At 48.3% G+C, this 12,390-nt stretch overlaps 1 protein-coding gene across 2 annotated transcripts in view; it reads left to right on the forward strand.

Annotated features, from left to right (window-relative positions):
• HSP90AA1 (heat shock protein 90 alpha family class A member 1) overlaps nucleotides 1-10,100 on the forward strand; it is a 39,388-nt gene extending 29,288 nt beyond the window's left edge. For both annotated transcript variants that reach the window (XM_030213835.1, XM_030213836.1), the window contains exons 7-11: nucleotides 72-262; nucleotides 470-617; nucleotides 7,148-7,416; nucleotides 9,031-9,364; nucleotides 9,529-10,100. In XM_030213835.1, coding sequence (XP_030069695.1) covers nucleotides 72-262; nucleotides 470-617; nucleotides 7,148-7,416; nucleotides 9,031-9,364; nucleotides 9,529-9,638 — 1,052 coding nt within the window. In that variant the 3' untranslated portion in view covers nucleotides 9,639-10,100. The remainder of the gene's footprint in view (nucleotides 1-71; nucleotides 263-469; nucleotides 618-7,147; nucleotides 7,417-9,030; nucleotides 9,365-9,528) is intronic.
• The last annotated feature ends 2,290 nt before the right edge of the window (nucleotides 10,101-12,390 follow it).

Genomic DNA, 12,390 nt, shown 5'->3' on the forward strand with positions numbered 1-12,390 from the left:
ATATATATATTTTTTACAAGCTACAGTAAACCTGGCTACTAAATAAAGGCTCTAAAAATATTGTGTTACAGACTTTATCAGAGGTGTGGTGGATTCTGAGGATTTGCCGCTTAACATTTCCCGTGAAATGCTGCAGCAAAGCAAGATCTTAAAAGTTATCAGGAAGAACTTGGTCAAGAAATGCTTAGAACTTTTCACAGAATTGGCAGAAGACAAAGAAAACTATAAGAAGTTTTATGAACAATTTTCTAAAAATATTAAGGTCGTTCAATGACTAATAGCAAGACCAAAAACGGCCCACCCACTTTGCCCTGTAAAGTGGTTTGTGTTGTAACGGATATTCTGCGTTCATGACTCCCCCCCCCTCCCCCCCCCCCCCCCCCCCCCCCCCCCCCCCCCCCGCCTTAAGTGTAAAAGTTAGGTTAGTGTGGTTGAGCCAAGGTATGTAATAACTCTGTTTCTGTTTTAGCTTGGTATCCATGAAGACTCGCAGAACAGAAAGAAACTTTCCGAGTTGTTAAGATATTATACTTCTGCATCTGGTGAAGAAATGGTATCGCTGAAAGACTATTGCACACGTATGAAGGAAAACCAGAAACACATTTATTATATCACTGGTAGGTTTAAATGTAGTCAAGACTTGGGAAATTTGTAGAAATGGTGCCTTTTAGAATACAAATATTGATGGAGTGCTTATGCTGCATGTTAAATATGCATAAAAATGGTAACCAGTAAGGGTCAAGAGCAGGAATAGCATTGCACATCATACATATGTGCCTTGTAGAGGCTGACAACTGGGACAGTGTTTGAGAGGATAGCAATAATCTTGGTTGGTGTTGGGAGGTGAGCACAGGCATGAAATAATACTGCAAGAATCTGAACTCTTACACAGGTTTTGTGCATGACTGTACAGTGCAGGAACCCGGATGAAGTGGGGGTGGTGGCTTAAGACGTGCATATTAAACTCTTGCCACTTCCATGGCTTTTTTGTACATAAGGCTTTTAGGTTTGTAATTAGCTAGATCCTTATACATGGTAGAACCAATTTTAACATCTTGAAAGTATGTTGCTTTTCTGCCTAAAACACTCATCCAATAGATAATGCAGAATTGCCTTAAACATAAAATCCTTTCTCCGAGGACAAGCAGCCTGCTTGTTCTCACGACTGGGTTGATGTCCACGGCAGCTCCCACCAACCGGAAGAAAACTTCGCGGGCGGTCCCGCACGCAGGGCACGCGCACCGCGCATGCGCGGCCTTCTTCCCGCCCTTGCGCGACCGTTCCCGCTCAGTTTTTTCTATTCCGATCTGGAGAGAGACGCGTTATTGTCTCTCTCTCTCTCTCTGTCAGCCCCGGAAACTGGATCGTGGCCTAGCCGCGATTTTTCTTTGCGTACGTGTTCGCATATTTCTTTTTTCAATTGTTTAAAAAAAAAAAAAGGGAAAGTGTCCTCGTCGTTCTTAGCTGCGAGGGCGCGTGGTTGTGGCCGCGCGGTCGTTTTCTTTTTCGGGTGTGCCTTTTCACCGCCACCATCGACTTTGACTTCGCCGACGCGATTTTTTTCGTCGATGTCCTCGAAGGTCCCGAGTGGATTCAAGAAGTGTGGTCGGTGCGGCCAGCAGATCTCGCAAACCGATACCCACGCTTGGTGCCTCCAGTGCCTCGGGCCGGAGCATAATACCAAGACGTGCACCTTGCGTCTCGGCTTAAGGAAGCGGACACAGGTGGCGAGGCAAGTTCTTCGGGACCGTCTTTTTGAAACTTGCGCCGGCTGTTCGACGTAGACTTTGACGCCATCGGTGTCGACAGCCGCATCTTCGGTACTGGTACCGATGACGACGAAATCGGCGCCGACTCTGGCACCGACCCCAGGAGTACAGGTACCGTTGGCTCACCGGCCTGCCGGTGACAGCGGGGGTGAGCGGCCTCGCGGGCAGTGGGCCCCGGCCACTCCCTCTACCCAGGGCCATCGGGACCAAACCCTGTCGGATCCGATTCCTCGAGGCCGAGGAGGGGTTCTACCTTCTCTTCGTCTCTGCCACCGAGCACCGATGACGGGCATCGAAAGAAAGCCAAGAAGCACTGTCATCTGTCGCCCACGGCGCACGGGACTGCCAGCTCCGGCACCTCGAGGGAGGACTCGACGCCCAGGAAGCGGCAGTGCCGGGAGGAGCGCTCCCCCTCGGTCGAAGAGGTGTCGCTGCGTCAGTCCGCTGGTGCTTCGGTACCGTCTCCTGGACCCGAGCAACTTTCGACACCCACACCGGCCCCCCTTCCTTTCCCGACAGCGGGCCTGGACGAGTGCCTCCAAGCCATCCTTCCGGGGATTCTGGAAGGGCTGATGCGCCAGGCTCTGCCGGCACCGGGGGGTGCTTGTGCCCCCGGCGCCGGTGTGCTCTAGCCCGATGCCGAGGCCTCCGACGCCGCTTGCGGCACCTGTCGACCGCCACGCAGGTGGAGTCCCCGCCTTCGATGGAAGGAGCTTCATCCCCGCCGGCGCGGGAGTCCACCGCTCGACGCCATCACCGAGGACGTAGTTCCTCGCAGTCGAGACGGGCCCGGTTGAGGTCTGAGCTGCAAGAGCTCATGTCCGACACCAAGGAAGAGGCGCAGCGGGGGGAGGAGGAGGACCCCAGATATTTCTCCTCAGAGGAGTCTGTTGGCCTTCCCTCTGACCCCACTCCATCACCGGAGAGGAAGCTCTCGCCCCCTGAGAGCTTCTCATTTGCCTCAGTCAGGGATATGTCTATTTGCATTCCCTTTCCCGTGGTCACTGTGGATGAGCCAAGGGCTGAGATGCTCGAGGTCCTCGACTATCCATCACCACCTAGAGAGTCTTCCACGGTGCCGTTGCACAACGTCCTCAAAGAGACACTGCTTCAGAACGGCTGAAGCCATTATCTAACTCCACCATCCCCAAGAAAGCGGAGTCCCAATACAGGATCCACTCAGACCCAGAGTTGATGCGGCCTCAATTGCCTCATGACTCGGCAGTCGTGGACTCTGCTCTAAAGAGAGCACGGAGTTCCAGGGATACCGCCTCGGCGCCCCCTGGGCGGGAGTCTCGCACTCTGGACTCGTTCGGGAGGAAGGCCTACTAATCTTCCATGCTCGTGACCCGCATCCAGTCATACCAGCTCTACACGAGCATTCACATGCGGAACAACGTGAAGCAACTGGTGGACCTGGTCGACAAGCTCCCTCCGGAGCAGTCCAGGTCTTTTCAGGAGGTGGTCAGGCAGCTGAAGGCGTGCAGAAAGTTCCTGTCCAGGGGTATCTATGACACCTGTGATGTGGCATCTCGAGCTGCGGCCCAAGGTATAGTGATGCGCAGACTCTCCTGGCTGCGTGCCTCTGACCTGGACAACCGCACCCAGCAGCGACTGGCGGATGTCCCTTGCCCGGGGGGATAACATTTTCGACGAGAAGGTCGAGCAGTTAGTGGACTAAGTACACCAGCGGGAAACCGCTCTCGACAAACTCTCCCACCGGGCGCCTTCAGCATCCACCTCTGCAGGTGGACGTTTTTCCCGGGCCCGGCAGGCTGCTCCCTACGCCTACAACAAGCGTAGGTACACCCAGCCGGCCCGAAGGCCTCCTTAGGCACAGGGATAGTCCCAGCACGCTCGTTCCCATCAACAGCGTGCGCCTAAGCAGCCCCCTGCGCCTCCACAGCAAAAGCTGGGGATGGGCTTTTGACTGGATCCATGGGAACATAGTCGCCATCAAAGTGTCCATACCGGACGACCTGCCGGTCGGAGGGAGGTTGAAAGTTTTTCACCAAAGGTGGCCTCTGATAACCTCCGACCAGTGGGTTCTCCAAATAGTGCGGTGCGGATACACCCTGAATTTGGCCTCCACTCCACCAAATTGCCCACCGGGAGCCCAATCCTTCAGCTCCCATCACAGGCAGGTACTTGCAGAGGAACTCTCCGCCCTTCTCAGCGCCAATGCGGTCGAGCCCGTGCCACCCGGGCAGGAAGGGCAGGGATTCTATTCCAGGTACTTTCTTGTGGAAAAGAAAACGGGGAATGCGCCCCATCCTAGATCTGAGAGGCCTGAACAAATACCTGGTCAAAGAGAAGTTCAGGATGCTTTCCTTGGGCACCCTTCTACCTATGATTCAGAAAGATGATTGGCTATGTTCCCTGGATTTAAGGGACGCTTACACTCACATCCCGATACTGCCAGCTCACAGACAGTATCTCCGATTCCGTCTGGGGACACGGCACTTTCAGTATTGTGTACTGCCCTTTGGGCTCGCCTCTGCACCACGGGTGTTCACGAAGTGTCTCGTGGTGGTTGCGGCGTATCTACGCAAGCTGGGAGTGCACGTGTTCCCGTATCTCGACAATTGGCTGGTGAAGAGCACCTCAGAGGCAGGAGCTCTTCGGTCCATGCAGTGCACTATCCACCTTCTGGAGCTGCTGGGGTTTGTGATAAATTACCTGAAGTCCCATCTCCATCCAGTCCAATCTCTGGAATTCATAGGAGCGCTGCTGAATTCTCAGATGGCTCAGGCCTTTCTTCCCGAAGCAAGGGCGCAGAACCTTCTATCCCTTGCCTCTCAGACTAGAGCGTCTCAGCAGGTCATAGCTCGGCAGATGTTGAGACTCCTGGGTCATATGGCCTCCACGGTTCATGTGACTCCCATGGCTCGCCTTCACTTGAGACCTGCTCAATGGACCCTAGCTTCCCAGTGGTGTCAAGCTACCAGGAATCTAGAAGATGTCATCCGCCTGTCCATCAGTTGCCGCAATTCGCTGCACTGGTGGACCAATTTGACCCTGGGATGTCCATTCCAAATTCCGCAGCCTATGAAAGTGCTGACGACGGATGCATCTCGCCTGGGGTGGGGAGCTCATGTCGATGGACTCCACACCCAGGGACTGTGGTCCCTCCAGGAACAAGATCTTCAGATCAACCTCCTGGAGCTCCGAGCGGTCTGGAACGCGCTGAAGGCCTTCAGAGATCGGCTGTCCTACCAAATCATCCAAATTCGGACAGACAATCAAGTTGCAATGTATTACATCAACAAGCAGGGGGGCACCGGATCTCACTCCTGTGTCAGGAAGCCGTCGGGATGTGGCGTTGGGCTTGCCAGTTCGGCTTGCTTCTCTAAGCCACATACCTGGCAGGCGTAAACAGTCTGGCCGACAGACTGAGCAGAGTCATGAAACCGCACAAGTGGTCGCTCCATTCCAGAGTGGTACGCAAGATCTTCCGAGAGTGGGGCACTCGGTGGACCTTTTCGCCTCTCAGACCAACCACAAGCTGCCTCTGTTCTGTTCCAGACTACAGGCACACGGCAGACTGGCGTCGGATGTCTTTCTCCTCCATTGAGGGATCGGCCTCCTGTATGCTTATCCTCCCATACCTTTGGTGGGGAAGACCTTACTGAAGCTCAAGCAAGACCACGGCACCATGATTCTGATAAGGCCTTTTTGGCCCCCTCAGATCTGGTTCCCTCTACTTCTGGAGTTGTCCTCCGAAGAACTGTGGAGATTGGAGTGTTTTCCGACTCTCATTTCGCAGAACGACGGAGCGCTTCTGCACCCCCAACCTTCAGGCTCTGGCTCTCACGGCCTGGATGTTGAGGGCGTAGACTTTGCTTCGTTGGGTCTGTCTGAAGTGTCTCCCGCATCTTGCTTGCCTCTAGAAAGGATTCCACTAAAAAGAGTTACTTTAAGTGGAGGAGGTTTGTCATTTGGTGTGAGAGCAAGGCCCTAGAACCTCGTTCTTGTCCTGCACAGAACCTGCTTGAATACCTTCTGCACTTATCAGAGTCTGGCCTCAAGACCAACTCAGGCATCACCTTAGTGCGATTAGTGCTTACCTTCATCGTGTAGAGGGTAAAGCCATCTCTGGAGAGCCTTTAGTCGTTCGATTCATGAGAGGTTTGCTTTTGTCAAGGCCCCCTGTCAAGCCTCCTGCAGTGTCATGGGATCTCAACGTCGTCCTCACCCAGCTGATGAAACCTCCTTTTGAGCCACTGAATTCATGCCATCTGAAGTACTTGACCTGGAAGGTCATTTTCTTGGTGGCAGTTACTTCAGCTCGTAGAGTCAGTGAGCTTCAAGCCCCGGTAGCTCATGCTCCTTATACCAAATTTCATCATAACAGGGTAGTACTCCGCACTCACCCTAAGTTCCTGCTAAAGGTGGTGTCGGAGTTCCATCTTAACCAGTCAATTGTCTTGCCAACATTCTTTCCCAGACCACATACCCGCCCTGCTGAACGTCAGTTGCACACATTGGACTGCAAGCGAGCGTTGGCCTTCTATCTGGAGCGGGCACAGCCCCACAGACAGTCCGCCCAATTGTTTATTTCTTTCGACCCCAATAGGGAAGGGGGTCGCTGTCGGGAAACGCACCATCTCCAATTGGCTAGCAGATTGCATTTCCTTCACTTACGCCCAGGCTGGGCTGACTCTTGAGGGTCATGTCACGGCTCATAGTGTTAGAGCCATGGCAGCGTCAGTGGCCCACTTGAAGTCAGCCACTATTGAAGAGATTTGCAAAGCTGCGACGTGGTCATCTGTCCACACATTCACATCACATTACTGCCTCCAGCAGGATACCCGACGCGACAGTCGGTGCTGCAGAATCTGTTTGGGGTTTGAATCCAACTCCACCCTCCAGGACCCGATTTTATTCTGGTCAGGCTGCACTCTGTTAGTTGTTCTTCGTAGGTCAATTTGTTATACCCTCGCCGTTGTGAGGTTCAATTGACCTGGGTTCTTGTTTTGAGTGAGCCTGAGAGCTAGGGATACCCCAGTCGTGAGAAGCAGCCTGCTTGTCCTCGGAGAAAGCGAATGATACATACCTGTAGCAGGTGTTCTCCGAGGACAGCAGGCTGATTGTTCTCACCTACCCTCCCTCCTCCCCTTTGGAGTTGTGTTTTTCCTCATTCCTTTGCTTGTCATTCAACTGAGCGGGCACAGTCGCGCATGGGCGGGAAGACGGCCGTGCATGCGCGGTGGGCGTGCCCTGCGTGTGGGACCGCCTGCGAAGTTTTCTTCCGGTTGGTGGGGGCTGCCGTGGACGTCAACCCAGTCGTGAGAACAAGCAGCCTGCTGTCCTCGGAGAACACCTGCTACAGGTATGTATCATTCGCTTTTCCTGAGCAAAGATTGTGTCTCTTTCAGGTGAAACTAAAGAGCAAGTGGCTCACTCTGCATTTGTGGAGCAACTCCGGAAGCATGGCTTAGAGGTTATCTATATGATAGAACCCATTGATGAATATTGTGTGCAGCAGCTAAAAGAATTTGAGGGCAAAACACTGGTGTCTGTGACTAAAGAAGGATTAGAGCTTCCAGAAGATGAAGATGAGAAGAAAAAACAGGAGGAGAAAAAAGCCAAGTTTGAAAATCTATGCAAGATCATGAAGGACATATTGGAAAAGAAAGTTGAAAAGGTATTGTACATGCCTTAAAACTTCACACTGCTAACTAAATAGTGGATATCAGCTACTGCATTATGGACTAGTACAGTATAAGACACAGTGGTTCTGACCATGGGGCAGTGTGTATACAAGGCTGTTTGTCACGGAAGCATATGTGCATTAAGTAGCTAGTAGTGGAAATGCCTTAACTTCCCTTGCATGAGTTCTCCATCATAAAAGCCATCTGGGTCAGACCAGTGGGTCATATAGCTCAGTATCCTGTCTCTTTATTAGTGGCCAATCCATGCCAAGTACCTGGCAGAAACCCAGATAGTAGCAGCAGTTCATGTTACCAATCCCAGGGTTAGTGGCTTCCCCATGTCTATCTCATTAGCAGACAGTGGACTTCTCCATAAACTTTTTTTTTAACCCATGCACACTGACTGCTGTTACCACATCCTCTGGCAACAAGTTCCCAGAACTTCTTGAGTGAATAATACTACTAAAAGCGTCTGTAACTTCATTGCATGTCCTCTAGTCCTTCTGATCTATACATGTAATGGCTAGGCAGGGCATAGAGGCAAAGCAACCACCAACAGACACCACCAGTCAGGAAGCTGATGTCGGTGTTTAGATACTAAAATGCTACTTACCTGTCACGTTTTCCAAGCAGGAACTGGGTTTTGGAGCCCTTGGGCCGCTGCTGAGGAGTGGCAGCAGCAGGCAAAACCACCCCACACCAGAGGCAAGGCAGAACTCTGGCAAACAGTGAGACTTCACCTGCACATGGCCACCTTTCACCAAGAGTTGAGCCCCTGGCTGCAAGTGGCCGGCAGGACATAGGACAGGGCTGCACAGGGACTGAGGGTCAGAGGGGAAAGGAAATAAACATGGACCGCAGGGCAAGGAAGGGATAAGCTAAAGGACAAGACAGGAAGCTGCAAGCAGCCACTAAAACGGAACAAAACACTGAATAACAAGACACAGAACTGCTGCAGAGCAGCCACCAGGACACACAGACTAAACACAAAACTAAACCCAGAGACAAGACTAGCAAACAAACCACCTAATCTAACTACCCACAGACTAACTAAAACAGACAAGAATCAGAAACCAGACTGAGCAGAAGTGCAAACAGCATCCCAACAAACCTCAGGGCCTTAGGCGATGCAAATTCAGAGAATTTCCAACTGACTAATAAGCACAGCAATCACTAAGCAACTACGGGGGCTGTGCAGGTTCAAACAGAGGAAGTCTGGCAGTCTGGAAGATCCGGACCGGACTAGCCTGAAATTTGGAACGGGTGACAATAACCAGACAGTTCATTGCAGCCACCAGGTCTGGCCACCAGGTGGCGAGAGGAAGGGGAGCATGAAACATGGGCACAACCGTGACATTACCCAGTTACTATCTCAAAACAAAACCTGTATCTTTGTGCAGGCATTTCCTGAAATGTGGCCATGTCACTTGCTTTCAGTAAAGCATCATGGCTGCCAAACAAATGCTTGCTCCTTTGTTCATTTGCCTGGTTTTCTCCTGACCCCAGGGTATCTGTCTGCTACTAGAATGTAATATGTCTTGCTGTGCTGGTTCTGTGCTTTCATCTGTGGAAGGTCATGATGTAATAAGGCATTTATTTGATTACAGGTTGTTGTCTCCAATCGCTTGGTGACTTCCCCATGTTGTATTGTAACAAGCACTTACGGTTGGACTGCAAATATGGAAAGAATAATGAAAGCTCAAGCACTTAGAGATAATTCTACAATGGGTTACATGGCAGCAAAGAAACATCTTGAGATAAACCCTGACCATTCTATTGTCGAAACACTAAGACAAAAAGCAGAGGCAGACAAGAATGACAAGTCTGTGAAAGATCTAGTCATCTTGCTCTATGAAACAGCACTCCTGTCATCAGGCTTCAGTTTGGAGGATCCACAGACACATGCCAACCGCATCTATAGGATGATAAAACTTGGTCTTGGTATGTAAAACTGAGGGGGGAAGAGGCTAGGAACTAAAGATCATTTTTGTAACTCTGCAATTTGAAGTAATTTGAACTGATCAAATGTATTGATACAAAAGAGATTCCAATGTATGAATAAAGTTTAACTTTTTTCTTTCTCTCCCCCACCCCCAATCAAATAGGCATTGATGAAGATGAGGGTGCTACAGAAGAGTCGAGTCCTGCTGCAACAGAAGACATGCCACCACTTGAAGGGGATGATGACACATCACGAATGGAAGAAGTAGACTAGTGTAGTCACTGTACAGTTAACACTTCAGCTTAATCTGAATAGGCTGGGGATTTGTATATCATGAAAAGTGGTTTATCTTAATGTTTAAAGTTTATTTTTGTTACATTATACCTTCCCCTTTTTTAAATGTTAAGGTGAGGTTTTTGTTAAATCAGCTGTTTGTAAATACTGTAATTGACAAGGAAGCTTCAGATATGCAGGAGTTGAACGGTAATATTGCTAGTAGTCAACACTACTGGCTTATTAAGCTTCTGAAATCTCTTGTCTGGCATAAGCTGTACCAAGTAGCATGCATGTGCATGGTAGTCAGGGCTCTTAAAACTATCTTTACTACAGTAACATTTAAAGGTTTTAACAGTTTCTACTGTAGTCACTAAAATCTGTTAAGCCTGTGACTTCCATATTTGCATGTATGGTAAAGATGTGAGTTGAGAAATAAAGGTTACATGACTTGATTCCTTCTGTGAACGTCTGTTTTTGTCTTCAGCATTTTCAGTTGTCAGTGCTGAGAAGTACAATGTTTTAGCTGTTGCCTCAGTCTGGTACCATGTGATTGGCAAAGTACAGCCACTAAGCTTCAGGCTATAGTAGCTGGACTTATAAAATGTAACAAAGGGGTGGGGAAGACTTCAGAATAATACGTATCAGTTTTTGTCTATTTCCTGGAAAATATATGACAGCTTTTGGAGCATGGATCATTTGTATTATGTGGTATGTCCTCTATCCTCCAGGCAAGCAGAAATTGTTCCATAGAAACTGAATACTGTACTCTATGCTGCCTTGTCACTTCCAGCCCCAAATGACTTAAAATAGCTCAACCCTGGTTACTTTTATTTGCTGCATTTGTATCCCACATTTTCCCACCTCTTTGCAGGCTCAATGTGGCTTACATCATGCCGCAATGGCGATCATCATTATCGGAATGAGAAATACAGAATATTATTGTGTTTAAGGTACAGAAAATGTAGTAGAAATTAGAAATGAATAGATATACATTCATTTCAGATATTTGAGAACAAGGATCAAGTATAACATTCAGTAATATCAATGAGATTACAGTAAACAAAAATTTCAATGTTAGCTTGCGTAAAGTTGTGGTGATAGTTCATTGAGATGGGTCCAAATAAGTCTCTTTGAACAGGTTAGGTTAGTCTTTAATAGTTTCCAGAAGGCTACCAAATTGTGCGTTGCTTTAATGGCACTTGGTAATGCATTCCAAAGTTGCGTGCAGATATAGGAGAAGCTAGATGCATGAATTGATTTATATTTGAGGCCTTTGCAGTTGGGGTAATGGAGATTCAAGAATGTGCGTGATTTTTTTGTTCCTTGCTGGTAGGTCTATGAGGTCTAACATATAAACCGGAGCCTCACCATGGACAATTTTATGAACTAGGGTACAGGTTTTGAATGTAATTCGGTTTTTTAATGGGAGCCAGTGTAATGTTTCTCTGAGGGGTTTGGCTCTTTTGTATTTCACTTTTCCAAACGTGAGTCTGGCTGCCGTATGCTGGGCTGTTTGGAGTTTCTTAATAATTTGTGCTTTGCATCCGGCATAGATGGAATTGCAATTATCCAATTGGCTCAACTCCATAGACTGCACCAAACTTCGGAATACCTCCCTCGGGAAGAAAGGTTTTATCCTTTTGAGTTTCCACATTGCGTGGAACATTTTCTTTGTTACATTTTTCACATGACAATCTAGTGTGAGATTTCGATCAATAGTGACTCCCAGAAGTTTCAAGGTGTCCAAAACAGGAAGAGTATAATTTGGGGTATTTATGTTGGTATGATGGATCTTGTTATATTGCGATGAAAAGAGGATAATACGTTGTCTTCTCTGCATTTAGCTTCAGTTGGAATGCATCTGCCCATAAGGTCATTATTTGGAAGCTGAGATTGATTTTGTTTGAGATTTCAGTGAGATCATTTTTAAATGGGATGTAGATCGTAACATCGTCTGCATAGATGTATGGGTTGAGGCCTTGGTCTGATAATGATTTGGCCAGTGGAGTCATCATTAAATTGAAGAGATGGAGAAAGCGGTGATCCCTGAGGCACTCCACATTTAGGTTTCCATGGTGGTGATGTAATCGACTTCGAAATCACTTGATATGTTCTTGCGGTTAGGAAGCCATTAATCCATTTCAGTATGTTACCTCCAATACCAAAATATTCTAGGATGTTCAATAGAATATTATGGTCGACCATGTCAAACGCATTGGACATGTCAAATTGTAAAAGGAGAACATAGTTGCCCTCTGCAATTATTTGTTTAAATTTAGTTAAGTGTTAGCACTGTTTTTCAGTGCTGTGACTGGATTGGAATCCTGATGAGATGCATGTAATATTGAAAAGTTGTTTAAGTAATCGGTAAGTTGTTTAGTGACTAAACTTTCCATTAACTTAACTATAAGAGGGATGGATGCAACCGGGCGGTAATTATATCATTTAATTTTTTCTTAAGGTCTTTAGTATATTTCCTTTATCCATAGGGTCTTTAGGTACAGGAGTGAGTAGTGTATTTCCTTTATCCATAGGGAAGAATCCATGTTGAAGCATGAAATTTAGGTAGGAGGTGAGATCTGTTATGAAACGTTGAGGGGCAAATTTTATTAGATAACTAGGGCACGAGTCCAGTTTGCAATGGGATTTGGCGAATTTGTTGATCATTTGGGTGACTGTTTCCTCCACCAGAAGATTGAAGTTTGTCCAGATTTGGTCTGCTGGGTATTCGTCATTGGCTGGGTCCAAA

The sequence above is a fragment of the Microcaecilia unicolor genome, chromosome 9 (assembly GCF_901765095.1).
Source record: "Microcaecilia unicolor chromosome 9, aMicUni1.1, whole genome shotgun sequence".
Taxonomy (NCBI): Eukaryota; Metazoa; Chordata; class Amphibia; order Gymnophiona; family Siphonopidae; genus Microcaecilia; species Microcaecilia unicolor.